Below are 16230 nucleotides of genomic sequence, written 5' to 3' on the forward strand. Positions count from 1 at the left end.
GTAAACAAATAGAAACAGAGTAAATGCACATTGATTAGGGGAATGGATAAACAAACTGGGACCCATTAATAAGAATATAATGGAGTATTTCTATGCTGTAGGAAATGAGATCTATAAGGAATTCAGAGAAGCATGGGAAGATAGGAGAAGTGATGCAGAGTGAAGAGAGCAGAGCCATGAGAACAATGCACATAAAAATGGAAGGAACAGTCACAAAACAACTGAACTGGAATGCTGAGATGATTAAGAATAGGCTTGGTCCCAAAGAAATGCTAGAGAAGACTTCCTCCAGCAACTTTGTGGAAGCTGGGGTCCAGATGCGTGATTCACTGAATCTCAGGTAAGACTTCTTCAATCTGTTCATTGATTTTACTAAATCTTTTAGAACACAGAACCTGGAGTCAGGAAGACCTGAGTTCAAATCCAGCCTCAGATACTTTCCAGGTCTATCATCCTGGGCAATTCACAACCTCTTTCTGACTCAGTTTCTTCACCTGTAATATAGAAATAAAAACCACCTACTTTCCAGGGCTGTTGTGAATCTCCAATGAGATGATATTTAATGTGAGCTATTCTTATTATTCCATTTTTAATTTCTTTTACAACTTCTTGTTATAAGACATAGCTCTCCTGGAGGAGGAGAGGCACGAGGGGAATGAAATCTACTTGAGTAAACACAAAATAGAGCAGAATATTTGAAAATAAATAAAACCTTACATTCATGTTATACTTCACGCATTCTACAAAGTTCTTCCCTCCTCCTTACTTCATCTGCACTGGGCTACACCCCTTAGAGATAAACAGAGTTGGGATTATTAGCCCCATTTGATAGATGAGGAAGATAGGTTGACAGAGGGTGAAGCGACCTGTCTCCCAGTGAGTCCACAGAATCAGATGACCTGAGTTCAAACCCAGGGTTCTGTCCATTTCCCCATATCACTGGGTTCTTCCCATCACATCTAAATGCTCTGATCTCTACAGTTCAGAGTTACTCACTTGGAATAAATGGTGATTTGCACGGTCTTTTAGTTACCATGGAAATTGGACAGAACTAGACTTAGCTGCCAATCACCTCTCTCTTTATTCCTATGGACAATAATCTACCTCACATAAAAGAGTTACTGAACGGTCCCTCTGGATCATCAGGAATTGGACTTGCAACAGTGGAAACCCAATTTATCATGTCTTCTCTAACACATTGCTGGGGTACATCATAATTTAGGGATTTTATGCAATTCTTCTTTTTTAAAAACAATGAAAAAAATCCTTTAATGTGATATTCAGACTCGAAGATTACAGGTATTGGAATCAGAGGAAATAAGGCCAATACTGAGCATCAGCAGAATATATATTGATTTTCCTATGCAAGTTTTTCTATCATCATTACCAAGCCGGCAACACTATGAAGGGCATAACTGTTTACGTTCCATCAAATTAGCAGGTAACCCAGATTCCTTACCCAACTTTCAATGAAAACCCCTGCTGTTCCTGAAGACAATATTTTCACAATTTAAACACTTATTTCTTTGGGGAAGGGTAAAATAACTTAGAAAGACCATCCAAAACTAGGGAGGGTAATGACACCAAATGAATGATGCGAGACCTGCTATTTCTCTCAAATCTGCAAATCTGATTTTCACTTCTATATTCTTCCCAGCTATTTGGGAATCTAACATTTATAGACTGTTCACGTCGTTTTATTTTTTCTTTCTCTCCTTCCTTCCCACCCTCTGCCAAATATTGGTTTGCTAAAGGGACCTTGGGAATCTTCTCCTCCTCTGAGCCTCAGTTCCCCCATCTGTGAAATAAGAGGTTGGATCAGATAATTTCTTAATTCCTATCTAGTGATAAAAATTGATGCTGATCTGATCTAGTCTCTTGGTGAACAGTTAGGGCCCCAGGAGGTCTAAGAGTGCTAATTTTTTGTATTTGTATACCTCTCACAGTTTTCCAACTATCCCCTTCCTTCACTCCAAGTCACATGCTGCTTAATAGAGCAGGAGGAAATCAGAAAATTGCTGAATAGGTCCAGTGAAGAGTTCACTGGTAAATATTTAACAAACAACTCTATAGGAAAAAAAAGGTAAACATTTAACAATCAACTCTCCAGGGGGGAAAAAAATGCCGATTTATTTTATTTGCTGATTTCTGAGGTGTAAATGCTACCACTTAAAATTTAACAACTGGGCCTGTGAGAGTTGTCTCTAGCATACCACTCAGATTTCTGTTGCATAATCTCAGCTGGGCCCTCCCTGCTGGTTGCTGATTATATAGAGAGAAGGGCCAAAGTCACAGGAGAACAGATTTAGAGTTCGCAGAGACTCAAGAGTTGTTTTTGATCAACCTCCCCATTTTATACATAACTGCCAAAGTCCATTTCCTATAGCACAGATGTGACCATGCCACTCCCCTGATTCAAAAGCTTTTATTGCTTAAAATACACAAACTCCTTTGTCTGGCATTTTAAACCCTCTATAACCTGACTCCAACCTATGTTTCTTGTTTTATTTTACATTTCTTTGTGTGTTGTTTCCATACACACTTTGGTTCAGCCCACCTGGGCTTCTTCATGTTCCGTACATAACACTATATCTCTTACTTCTGTGTTCCCAGTGCCTAGATCAGTACCTGCTATACAGAAGGTTCATAATAAATGCTTACTGATTGAGGGACAGCAGATGAGAAATTTGATGAACAGGGAAGAGAAATGACTTTGCAAAGTCACAAAAATAGTAAACGGAAGATTCTAGCTTTGAATCCAGGTCCTATGATCTCCAAAGTCAGCATTCTTTGTGCTGTATTATACTGACTCTCCTACTCCCCACTAACGAGTCTAGTCAAACAATTAATTGTATCTGGAGAAACTAAGCTCTTTAAGGGCATTTACTAAGGGCTTACTATGTGCCAGGTACCATGCCTAGTTTGGAGTAGGCGCTTAATAAATTTTGCTGAATGACTATTTTGTACCTACACACTCATGTGGAGTATTTATTGGTCAGAGATAGTAAGAGTTTCCCAGGCTGCTAAGGGCCAGATCTTTTCCTGGAAGAATTCACAAGAGGTTTTTAAAATAGAAAAGATGCCAAGATAATGAGGCACAAAAAAATATTGAGAAAATTTCTTCATTTATCAGAATCCAATATGGAATGGGATGGGAGTTCAATATGGTGGTCAATGAATCTATGTACATTCCATGAGTGTTTTAGGGAATGAGGGAGACTCAAAATATGAAAGACACTAGGTAAAGCCAAAGGGACATCAGAACCAAGAAACAAAAGCCTAAGGCTCAGGGATATCCCAAGGAAACTTTTGCATGTCTGCTGTGTTCTCTAGTGAAACTTCCACAGTGATTCCACTGTGGGAAAAACCAACCTACCTTCTTGATCAGGACATAGGCTTTGCTGTCCAGAGGAATTCTGTAATTTACAGAATCAAGTAGAACTCTGAGTGATTTCTTCAAAGGTAGACTTTCTGAGGGTGTTATCATTTAACCCCAATTTTTCATTTCTGCCATTAAATGTCTCTGAAAAGAGGGCAATTAGTTCCTAATGCTATTTGTTTCCATCTAACACTGTCTGCTGCTTTTAGACTACCAGTCAGAAGGAGGAAGAAAAAAATGTTGGTTAAGCTCGAAGGCGTTAGCTAATGTCTAAAGACAATCCTCTGAAAAGGTGTGATGTTTTATCACAGCAGTATAGATGGAAAGAAAGATTTATTGTGCTACCTAACTGCCATTTCTGTTGATGCCTTTGGAATTCTAATTAGATTATTAAAACTTTGCAAATCATTACATTAAGCCCAGACTCCCACTGCTGGCTGCCACAAGGGTACTTCTGAAATTAGAGGATCTTGGTGTCATTGCTAATGATGCATTACTGATAATAAAGTTGCAAGAAAATTCCTCCAATAAAATTCAGCCCTAAGAGAGACGACACATTCATCTTTCCTTCTCTACCTGTAATGAGCTTGGGGATAATAAGCTGGATACAGGAAAAACAGCCAGCAGCCCAGTGTGTGCCTGTGTATACACACATATGTCCATAGGGATATGTATCTATATGTATACCACACATCGTTTCATAAGTATATGACAGAAGGGGCGGCCAGGTAGCACAGCGAGTAAGAGCACCGGCTCCAGTGTTGAGAAGACCTGGAGATAGAATCCCGGGCTCAGACACTTAGCACCCACCCAGAAACACCTGGCCGTGTAACCTTGAGCAGGTTACTTAACCCCAATTGCTTAGGGGTGGCCAGGTGGCTCAGCGAGTAAGAGCACCGGCTCCAGTGTTTGGACGAACTGGAGATCGAATCCCGGGCTCAGATACTCAGCACCACACCCAGAAATAACTGGCCATGTAACCTTGAGCAAGTTACTTAACCCCGATTGCTTAAAAAAAAAAATAAGTATATGACAGAATTACCTGGCATAGTAGATAGAGAGGAAGCCCAGGAGCAAGGAACACAAGGGTACAGGTCTCACTCATGACACATATACTAGCTGTGTGGTCTTGGACAAATCATTTAACTTCAGGGTTTCTAAAATTATAAACTGCAGAAAATGTGTGGACCTGCAAAGGTGGAGGGAGTTCCCTATACTAAGGAAATGACAAGTCCAATTCAGAACCACCATTATATACTACTAGAACTAATATTAGTACTAGCTGATAATAGTACTTACTATATGCCAGTCACTATGCTAAGCATTTTACAATTACTATAACATTCAATCCTCATGACAACCCTGGAGAGAGGTGATACTATTATTCCCATTTTACAGATGAGAAAATTGAGGCAAAGAGAGGTCAAGTGACTTGCCCAGGGTCATACAATTAGCTTCTGAGGCTGGATTTGAACTCATGTCTTTCCTATTCCAGGTCTGGCATTTTATCCACTGCACCAAGTTGCCCCTAGCTTCACAAATACATACACATGCACATATATAATATATGTATATATACACACATATACTTTGGTGTAATGATGCTCATCAGCTGAAAAAGTATAATTAATTTATGTGATCAATTTGATGTTTCAGTACCAGCTCCCAAAATGTCAAAGACAAATAAAGCAACTTATAAATGAGCAGAAACTTGAAAGGAGAGTATTTTTAGAACAAGTGTAAGACAAATATCAGGTGTGAAGTATCTGGTACTAATAGGAATGATCTATGGGCCAGGCCTGTAATGGATAAAGAGTACATTCCTGAGCAGTGACTGAAAAGAAACAAATGGCTTACTGTTAGCCCAAGCCCGTGGGGGAGTAACAAATGGGTCTACTTTCTACCAATCAAATTGTGGTGGTAATGCCCTTAGACGTCACCGAATGAAGAATTTGTGCTTCCACACGTCCTCGGAAGGGTGACCCCATCCCTTTAGGCCGAGATTCCAGCCCTTCACCTTTTTGCAGACAAAGGAAGTTGAAGTATCTTACTTACCATGATGGACGACGCCCTTCAGTCCGTGGATAATGGGATCCAGTGCTGGGTTATCCCTCTGACTGACCTACATGGAAAGGATACATGATTGGTGAAATCTCTTCTGGCATCAGACACAACAGACTCCATTTAATCTTCTAAAGAGAGGGTGGGGGGTGTGGGGAGATGTTATCAAGTAAGCTGCTTAGTTCTCACATATTATATATATATATATATATATGTATATGTATATTTATGATGGCTCCCACCAAATGTTTGAGATTTATGATGTAATGAAATAGAAGGAATCCAAAGAAAAAAGTTCTCAGAATACACTATAACATGAGAAATTGTTATGATTATATGCACAAAAGGAGGCAAAAGGCAGACCTTGCCCTCAAGGAAATAATAATAATAAACAATAACATAAGAAATATCCCAGTCTGAACGAAGCCCTTGGGATTTTTCTCCAGCTTTACATATGTATATGTGTGTTTTTATAGTTAAAGTCTTGTCAGATAAAAGTCATTGAAAAGGTATCAGAATAATCCATTACTTGCTGAATGTTTTATAAACTCTTCAATCTTTTTACTTCATCTATTTCATGCCCGCTAACTGCCTATGTCCCCCAAGGCTCTGTCCTGAGCCTTCTTCTTCTTGTTTCTTTCCTTAGTCCCTCACTTAGAGACATCATCAGCTCCCCTGGGTACTATCATGACCTCTATTCAAATGATTCCCAGTTTGCTATCTCCAAGTCTCCATCATTAACTGCCAATTAAACAGTTCAAACTGGATATTTTGGAGTCACCTTAAACTCAACATCCTCCAATCAGAATTCATTAATTATCTTCTTCCCCCAAACCTGCCCCTCTTCTAAACTTCCACATCACTTTTGAGAGTACCACCATCCTCTCTGTCACCCACGCTCACAGCCTTGGGGTTGTCCTTGACTCTCTGACTCCCATTCACCTCTCATGTCTTAGGTGTGACATCCCATCTCCATTTCCACAACATCTCTTGTGTATGTCCCTTTCTGGCTATTCTCAGAGTAATAACCCTAAGTCAAGTCCTCACTGCCCCTTGCCTGGACTACTGCCAAAGTCTTCTAACTGAACTCCCTGTTTCAAGGCCCTTCCACTCCAGTCTAATCCCACTCCAGCCACCATAGTGATGTTCCTAAAACCCAGGTCTGACCAAGTCACCCTCACTAAACTTCAGTGGCTCCCTATTACCTCTAGGACAGAAGAAAAGCTCCTCTCTCTGCCATTTAAAGCTCTTCCCAAAATAGCTGCTTCCTATCTTTCCATTCTTCTTACACATTGCTTCCCTCCATGTACTCTAAGGCCCCGCCATATTGGTTTACTTGCTGACAGCACCCACACATGTTGTGACATCTCCCTTCTCCATGCCTTTGCACTGGCTGGTCCCCGTGCCTGGAATATTCCCCCTCTTTATCTCCACCTCTTCAAATCCTTGGCTTCCTTTTGGACTCAGCTTAAGTATCGCCTTCTACAGAAGAGCTTTTTCATTCTGCATAGCAGTCAGCACCGTTCTCTCTGAAACTACCTGGTTGCCACCTTGTATATAGACACATATAGATCTACATGTACGTATTTATATGTATAAATGCATGTTTATAGGTGTATATGTATGCATACATATACACACATAGACATATGTGTACACACATCATTTCCTCCAAAAGAACCTAAGCTACTTGAGGGCAAGACTGTTTTCACTCTTGTCTTTGTATCCCCAGCACCTGGCAGAGTTCCCTGCACATTTACAAAATGCTGATTAATCACCATCTCCATGAGGTTCCATCTCCCCATTTTTCAGAAAATGGCTTTTGTGGCTTTCTAGTTTCTTCCTTGAGAAACTCAGCTCATTTTATAGATGTGGAAATGTGGTCTGTGTTCCTTCATCTCTGTGCCTTTCTCCTTTCGTTTCCTATGCCCTGGCCCCACACCTGAGTCAGAGGAACACAGTCATTCCTCAAATCACAGCTTATATCTAGTCTTCTCACTCAGCCTTCCCCGATGGTCCTTATCCACTAGGAGGCTGGGAGAGTGGTTCTGCCACTCTCCGAGCCTCCCCTGTACACCATGTCCTTTCACACTTGGCACCAAATTCCACAAAACTGAAGCTTCATGAGGGCAGGGATTCTGATTGTTCATTTATTTCTGAGTCTCTCTCAGAGCCGATCATTGGGCTACATATGCAGTGGGTACTCAAGAAATACTCGGATGAATTGTTGATAGCATAGGCCTTCACTGGATCATAGGCTTTGAGTTTCAGACTGGACCTCTGGGGCCATTTCTAGGTCAATATGCACTTGACCAAGAATCCCCTCAATGATGACATCCCCTGTCAGTCCCTGGTCTTCTGATCTCCCTCCCTAGCTGGGTAGCAAGACATCCTAGAACATCGAGGGGATAACTGATAATGATGATGATGATGATGCTGGTGACCAAGAGAAAAGCCAGAGCCTGGACTTAATGACGAGGCAGGGAAATGGAAGACAATTTTTACAACTGCAGGCCATGAAGATACATCACCTAAAGGACACTCTGAAAGACACAATCAAGTTGCTGGAATCACAGGAAGGAGGCTCACAATCCTTCATAAGGTGGTAGACAACAAATCCCCATTCAGCATACACAGATTCCACACCATCCTGGAGAATTTAATAAATAAACTGTCCTAGGACTGGAGTGTCACTCCAAATGAATCTATTGTCCACAATCCGCTAGACAAAACACGGCTCCACCAAAGTGAAAGAACTGCTTTTTTGGTTTTTTTTTTTTAAAGGTGGTTTCCATTCTGAATACTCAATCTCCCAATGATCTGGGAATGGAAAGTTTTTAAAATATACAGACTTAGTGTCAAAAATCAAACCATGGAGGAATGGTTTGGGGCGGGATGGGGCAGATGTCATTCATCACATTGTCTGCTACTGGAGTCATGCTAAGGATGCCTTCAGGAAATCCAAAGAAGAGGAACTTACATCACCAATGCTTTTATGAAGTTACAAAAAAGCAAGTATTTTATTCGACTGAATAAAAGCAACATGCACATATTTAGTGCCTACTGTACACATCCCAGGGACTGGGCTTGGTGCTACAAAGACAAAAATGAACCAGCCACTACCCTAAAGGGGATAATGATACCAAACACTGAACATGAAAGAATGTTAATAAGACAGAGACTTAATAATAAGGCATATTTCTAACTGAACACTATCAAATCTAACACCAGAGCATCAATGACAAGTAACAATAGTGGGCCCTTAGAGAGAGTCTTAAGGTTTGGGGAGCAGATCACTAATTCATTTTCTTGCTGAGTAGGTTAAATGACTTGCCCAGGGTCACACACAGCTAGCCTGCTTCTAAGGATCTGAGCTTGGGTCTTTCTAACTCCAAGCCAAAGACTTATTCCATTGTGCCACTTAGCTGCCCAATACCAACTGGAAGAATTCATCTAGGTTTGCACTTTACATGCATTTTCTCATTTAATTCTCATAACATCCCTGTGTCAAGGGTTCTCTTCTTCTTCTTTATTTCTTATCTTTATTTCATAAATGAGGAAACTGAGCCTCAGAGAGGGTTAAGTGACTTATCGAGTAAGGATCTAGTAAGGATCCCAGGCTCCTTGATGAAAGCCCTCTGTCAAATATGACAGGGAAGAGGAAACCAAGTCTACCCTATCTCAGGCTACTTTCACTCTTCAATCTGAGATCAAATCAGTCCATGACTCTCTCTCTAGAGAGTTCCTGAGGAAGAGCTGGATCGCCAATTGGGCACCATTGACTTTGACTGAAAACAAAGAGGGAACATTTTCATTTGGTACAATAGAAAGACAAACATTCTCATGCATTCTAATCTCGGTTCCATTTCAGATTGCAGCAGGCGCGAGGAGCTCTGTGCCTGATTATTCATACAGGGCTGCCTCCAAGCACAGCTGCCTGGACCCCAATTCTGAACAGGTGTAGAAAATTTCCTCCCCTTCCCCCAGCCCCCAGTTCACCCCATCTGCTAGGCTTTGATGCTGAGTTGGACTGGGCCTCATTTGCCAATTCACTCCACTGAGTGAAGTTCAAAATAGGTAAGTGGAAAAAGAGGAGAAAAAGTACCAGAAAGTTGAGTCCTGATTTCATGTGTAAGAAGAGCTTTCCCAGCCTTTATCCTGTTGCCATTCCTGAGTTCTATGATACCATGATCTGAAGGATATGTTGGTCAGTGCTTCACAATATGGCAGAATGGTGATCCTAGCCTTCACTCACTGTTTCAATCAGAGATGCAGTGGCCACTTGAAAAAAAAAGAACTGACTCATGTGTATGGAGGATGATTTGGATGGCTTTCAGCATCCGGAGAGAGAAAGAGGCTGTTATGGAAATCCATGATCTCTGTGTGGGAATGATCTGATTCAACGAGCTGGGCCAAATCCCTTCCTCTGGTCATTCTGGCTTTAAAGGAAGCAGGAGACAGAACAACAAAATGCTTTGCTTCATTTTTCTTTCTCTTTTTTTTTTAAATTTATTTTTACTGAGCATTTAATCATCAACTAAGATAAAAATACACTTCCCTGAAGTAAAGCAATATCAGTTACTGATAAGCTTTTAAAAAGAGAAATATTTATTCATTTTAACATAAAAGAAAGATATTAATTTTAACAAAACTGTTCTTTGAGTCTCCCCTGGTTCTTCCCCCCTTCTGTACATTTATAAAAATGACTTATTGATGATCTTCAAATGTTCCCTTGTTGCTTTCAGGCAAGGTAGACCAGGTCCACTCAGTGTTCGACATCTCTATTTGGAACTCTCAGCTGAAGAAGAAATACACCAGTTTAAGTTTGGATCAAAGAATGGAGGGAGTAGGAGACAATATCCTTCTCACAGTGGGTTGAGGGGCTTGGTCTCTAGGCTGCTTAATATATTTTAAAATGGTGGGAGTAAGTATGAGTCTGATATCATAGGGCTTGAGTTCTTGTTCTCTTTTCTGGAAACTCAAGGTAGCTCATGTAACTGCCCACACACATCTGCCCCATTTCTCTTCCCACCCCACCCCACCCCACCAGTCACACAGAAGTTTTGAGCGGCAGAATGATGATTCATTCACTCTGAGAACTAAGGAGTGAGAGAATGAGAAGGAGGAGCCGTCCTAATGAGTGGATGGGGGAATACAAGTCCTTTATCAATCCATCTGGTCTTTTCTTTGTAAAACTTGAATCTCAGCCGTCTAACTAGACAATTCTACATAGTGAAATTTGCAAATTCTTCCTTCTCTCCTCTCTCCTCCTCTTCATTGCTCCCTCCCTCCTTCCTGACCTTCCTTACTTTTCTTTCTTCATTCACTCCCTCCCTACCTTTCTTTTTTTCCTTCCTTCTTTCTTTCCTTCCACAAACATTTATTTCCAGGCTTGTTGAAAGGTGTTGGGGATATCATGATAAAACCAAAACAATCCCTTTGTCTCAGAGAACATTCTGTTGTTCATGGTTGATCAGACTGATGGGTGAATAAACTTCTGGGCAAAAAACATAAGGGAAATCTAAATTGGGACTGTCCTGTGTTCTCCCTAACAAAGGAAAAAGAACTTTGGTCAATACCCAGAATGAAGGAATGAATGAAAAACATCTAATAAGCACTTATGTGAGGTATATTATAAAATACAGACCATGCACAGAGGGAGGAGCCCTGGGCTCAAGAACCACTTGAGGTGTGTCAGTTTTCATTTCTCTGAAATTCATTTTCTTCAGTTGTGAGATGGGGTACTAATGTATGTAGGGAAGGTGGTGAAGACTAAATGAGGTACCGTATATGAAGTGTTCATATATACTTTTTTGGAGATGGGGTGGACTCGTGATTTTCTTTGTTTAGGGAATTCCCAGTGTGGAATCTCCCTCCATCATAGCAGATCAAGGCACTGAGAGGCTAAGAGATTTGTCCAAGCCTACACAGTTTGTATCCACTGGTCTCAGAACCTGAACTTGGGTCTTTCTTGACTCTGAGGCTGACATTCTATTGACTTATTCATATTGCTATTCTGTTTCCTCATTGGTAAAATCGGGACTCTAACAGATACCCCAACTTGTTATAAGTAAATGAGATAATTTATGTAAAGTACTTTTATCTTGTCATAAATGGGAGGGAACACTAATATTCACTATCAACATAGAATAGGGGACAGAACACTGATGTCTGAGTTAGAGGAGCTGGGTTAAAATCTTCTGTCATTTGCTACTGGTGTGACCTTGGGTAAGTCATTCAACATTTCTAGGCCTCAACTGTAAAATGATGATATTGTACTAAGTATCATCTAAGGTCTTTTTTTCTGATAAATTGATAACTCTTTTCTATAATAACAATAATATTTGATTCAAATAACACATTAAAGTTTATGAAAACCCTGTGTGGTGGTAGCTATTACCAGAGTTCAGAGAGGGTAGAGTCACACAGGTAGTGTCTGAATTCTAACACAGGTCTTCCTGATTCCAAGTCTAGGGCAGACCTGTGACATGCTCTCCTCTACAGGTGGCAGGACCACAAGCTGGTCACATAATTTATCAAAGTCTCAATCAACTCTCTGAGAATAAAAGTTACTAATGAGTTGCCAGTCTCCATTGGTGGAAGGAGCTTCTGCCCTGGGAATTCACCATGAAAACAAAATCCCAGATGTGAATGGCCCCAAATGCCAAATAAAAGTGCTACTGTTTTTGTTTTATTTATTCTAAGAGGGGAAAAAAGTCATCAGTGATGCCTTGTGAAGTGATATGGATGCTTAAATTCCTATAGATTTTCTTCTTCAAATCATGCCCTGATTCTGGGCACTGTCCCCACTTCACCCTGGCAGCTTCCTTCCTCCAAGTTCATCAATGACCCTCAACCATCCATGCATAAGGAAGCCTACTTCTGCGGAGCGGATGCAGCAATGGCGGAGCCAAGGGAATGGGGATCACTGAGTGGAGGCAGCAGCGCCATCCTCATGCCACGTGAGCCTTTATTCAGGGCCACGTTCTAATTTACTTCTCTTGTCCACTGTCCCATTTGGCCCTCGCCTTGGATCCTAATCTCTTCAATCTATCAAGTCCTGGCCATCTGCTAAGTAGAAAGGCCAAGACAACCTGCATGCCTTGAATCTGTTATCACCAGCTGCTCCCTGAGAATGTTCCATGCCACATCCAGCCCATGTCCTCTTGTGGTGAAAGGGATTTATGCCTGCTGAGGAGGGGAATGACTACACTCTTAACCATGAGGGGGAGAAAAGGGATAAACAGTAGGGCCAGAGGGAAACCTGAGCTGAGCCCTGAAAGAAGTGAGGTATGCTTGAAAATGGAGGGGAGAAGAGCGGACCACCGGTCATCTGCTATCACCCCTCCATTGTTCAGATGGGGTATGCCCTAGGCAAAGATCTCAAAACAGGAGATTGAGTGCTCCATATAGGAAACAGCATGCAGGCTAGGTTGGCAGAATGTATAACAGGAGATGCTACAAGTGTGGGCATGGGAGGGGGATGACATTTTGAAGATGACCCCATAATTCCTTCCTTTTGACTCACCATAGGTCAGATTTTGTCTTAAGAAATCAAATCATATTCCAAGAGCAAATAATCTCTTCATTTGGATTATATTTTCAGATTGCACTTCAGCTACTTCTAGTAGCATGCTAGTAAAAATTTAACAACTGGTCCTCCATGGAAAAAAAAATATGCTTGACACACTTTTAAGCATAATATCTAGCCTTTTCTCTATCACTTTCTTAAGTCTACACAATCAACAAAACCATAAATCAAGCTCTAATTTGTGGTATCAACCAGTGGCTGAATTATAAATGCTGACACTGAATATTTAACAATCAGCTCTCACTGGCATTAGCTGGTTCCAGCATAGACAGTCCTGGCTTAACCAGAAATGTGGGGCCCACCTTCCACACTCATAAAAAATGAATTGCTTGTGGAGTCAATTCAGAGTATAAACGTCCATGCTACTGAACACAGCTTGGGTACTAAGTAAATGAATTCACAGAATCTCTGTTAGATCATAGACACAGAACTACAGTTGGCAGGTAGATTGCGCAGTGGGAGATGTGAATCCCTGAGTTCAGATCTTCCCTCGATGCTTACTAGCAGTATGACCCTGGATGAGGCACAAAAATTCCAAAATGGGGATAATAAGAGCCATACTGTTATGAGGCTCAAATGAAATATCATACATAAAGTGATGCTTTATAAAGCTTTGAAAATCTTAAGTCACTATGTAATGTTATTAGATTGTAAGCTCCTTGAGGGTAAGGATTAAGGCAGTCCTTGTCTTTTTCTGTATTTCCAGTGCCTGGCATATAGTAAGAGCTTAATAAATATTCAATATCAAAAGATTGATTGGAATTCTTTTACTGTGACCTTTTCTATGTACAGGTGAGAAAACTGAGACCTAAAATGGTTAAATGACTTGCCCAAAGTCAGACGTCAAATAAAGGTCCCAGGAGTCCAGGTTCAGGCTCGCTCTATTGTACCATATAGCATTCTCTCAGAGGTTATCTGGTGCAACCTTTCATTCCACTGCTGTGACAATGCTAAAATATTACATTCCTTATTGACAAAGGCTTTAATCCCATTTTCTGGAGGGGAGAATTTTGATGTGCCAACAACATTTTGCCTTCTTTTCTCATTGTCACTGTTTTAAGTCTGTTACAAAACATCAGCAAATATTATCACATATAGATGAGCCCTGGACAGTGAATCCACTTGGGATGAAGAGGGGTAAGGAGGTCCATTAAGCAGTAAAATGCAGGCATGCGGAGGGGAGGGACATCGTCTTTACATCCTAGCATCTAGCAACGTATCTGGAAGATTTGAAGGTTAATAAATACTTGGTTGAATGAATGAATGAATGAAGCCAGTTTAATCAAATTGGAGAAATAATAATTCTGGGATGGGGAGGCCTGTCTATGATTCTATTACGAGAGCTGAGGAAGTGGAGGCTTGCTTGGATTCAAACCCCAAGAGTTAAACTAATAGATATGCAGAACTTTATCCCAAGGAGCTCACAGGAGAGATGAGAGTTCCTCCTATCAGAGGGGAAGGGTAGGCCATTGGATAATCATTCATTTTCCATCACTTGACAGGAAAGGACTCCTGGGAGCAGTTTCCATCAGTAGATGAGAAAACGCCTAATTCCTCAGCAGTGGGAGGGGATTAACATAAAAAGGAAACAAAATTATAAATGCAAATAAGATTCCTAACCCCCTTCCAATGGAGCAGGGCAATGGAGAGGGCTACTCACTGTTAATTCATAACATTAGTGGAAACTAGTTAATTCACGAGTTATTCATCTCTGGAGATGTAGATTAATAGCCAGAGAAGGCCACAGATGAAATAAATCTGGTGCTCTTGGTCTACTTAATACTGAACATTTTCTCACATCACCCTCCGACCCCTCCTCTTTCCCCAGAGTATTTACAGCCTAATTGTCAGGCTTGGCTTAGGAGGAGTCCATTACTGGAAAAACCAGTACCCTGTAGGTCAGCACAGAGGCACATTGGCACATCTGTGCCTGGCTAGTGTGCTGCCTGCCAACTCCAGGTTTAGCTATTGTCAAGGCAAGCAATTTCTCATTTTCAGGATCATCCAACTGTCCTCAGCCTCGAATGAGTGTAGACCTGTTTGCCCCAGGCTCTCCCTAGGACATTGGCTTGGATTCCAGCGGCCCAGAAACAGGAGAGGGAGGGCAGGCTGGGGCACCTTTGGAATGGAATTTCCACAGCAGCCTCCTGGGGTTTTCCTTCTTTGTCTCTTTATTGCAGTGTGCTCAGAGGCCAGGGAAGTTCAGGGGGACATCTTTACAGCAGTACATGGCACCTTCAGAGGACCAGTGCTTCACGGCCCCTAGTGTCAGCTCAAAAGGAACATGGCTAATACCCTGGAATGAAGCAAGAAAGCTTCTCCCCAGCAAAACCTGACCCAGAGTCTTTGGCTAGAACGTGTCCCATTTCACACAGCTTTTATCTGACCTTTGATTTAAAAAGAAAAAAAAAACACAATATATTAGAGACCGAGGAAGCCTGGGGCAAAAGAAGCTGATTTCAGGTTCAGTGACTCGAAGGCCAGCTCCACGAACGTGCTTGATGGCCCCGGACAATTCTGACTTACAGTTGTTAAGAATGCTGACATGAACAAAAACCCCAACAATATCAAAGGCTTAGAGGAGAAAGCAGAGCCCACTGTTTTCTCCTCAAGTAGGGACTTCTGCTAGAACATGAAAAGTGAACTTGAACTCGGCCTCTTTCATTCCCAAAATGTAGGTAGATATTTAGGGCAGCACATTTACAAAAGATTCTGAGGCTCTAGGGTGCTGAAGAACTCTGTTTTAGACACGCTTCTGTAGATGGAGAAAGACAGAAAAGAGAGAAAAAGGAGAAGGGAGGGGAAAGAGGGAGGAGGAGGGACACAGAGGGAGATAGAGAGGGAGGGAGACAGACAGAGGAGGGAGAGGGAGATAGAGAGGGAGGGAGACAGAGGGGAGAGAGAGAGGGAAGGAGAGAGAAAGAAGGAGGGAGGGAGGGAGAGAGATAGAGAGGGAGAAAGAAGGAGGGAGAGAAAGAGAAAGAAAGAGAGAGGGAGAGAGAAGGAGGGAGGGAGAGAGAAAGAGAGGGAGGGAGAGAGAGGGAGAAAGGAGGGAGGGAAAGAGGGAGAAAGAAGGAGGGAGGAAGAGAGAGAGAGAGAGAGAGAGAGAGAGAGAGAGAGAGAGAGAGAGAGAGAGAGAGAGAGAGAGAGAGAGAGAGAGAGAGAGAGAGAGAGACAGAGACAGAGAGAGACAGAGAGA

The 16230-nt window shown here is 41.6% G+C and overlaps 1 protein-coding gene across 3 annotated transcripts in view; it reads right to left on the minus strand.

Annotated features, from left to right (window-relative positions):
* PTPRG (protein tyrosine phosphatase receptor type G) overlaps window positions 1–16230 on the minus strand; it is a 783084-nt gene that overhangs the window by 196461 nt on the left and 570393 nt on the right. For all 3 annotated transcript variants that reach the window (XM_069084201.1, XM_069084200.1, XM_069084202.1), the window contains exon 6: window positions 5435–5501. In XM_069084201.1, the coding sequence (XP_068940302.1) occupies window positions 5435–5501 (67 nt within the window). The remainder of the gene's footprint in view (window positions 1–5434; window positions 5502–16230) is intronic.

Source organism: Petaurus breviceps, unplaced genomic scaffold (assembly GCF_028583685.1).
Source record: "Petaurus breviceps papuanus isolate PSGF00001 unplaced genomic scaffold, PetGlider_PUasm1.0 174, whole genome shotgun sequence".
In the NCBI taxonomy this organism is placed as follows: Eukaryota; Metazoa; Chordata; class Mammalia; order Diprotodontia; family Petauridae; genus Petaurus; species Petaurus breviceps.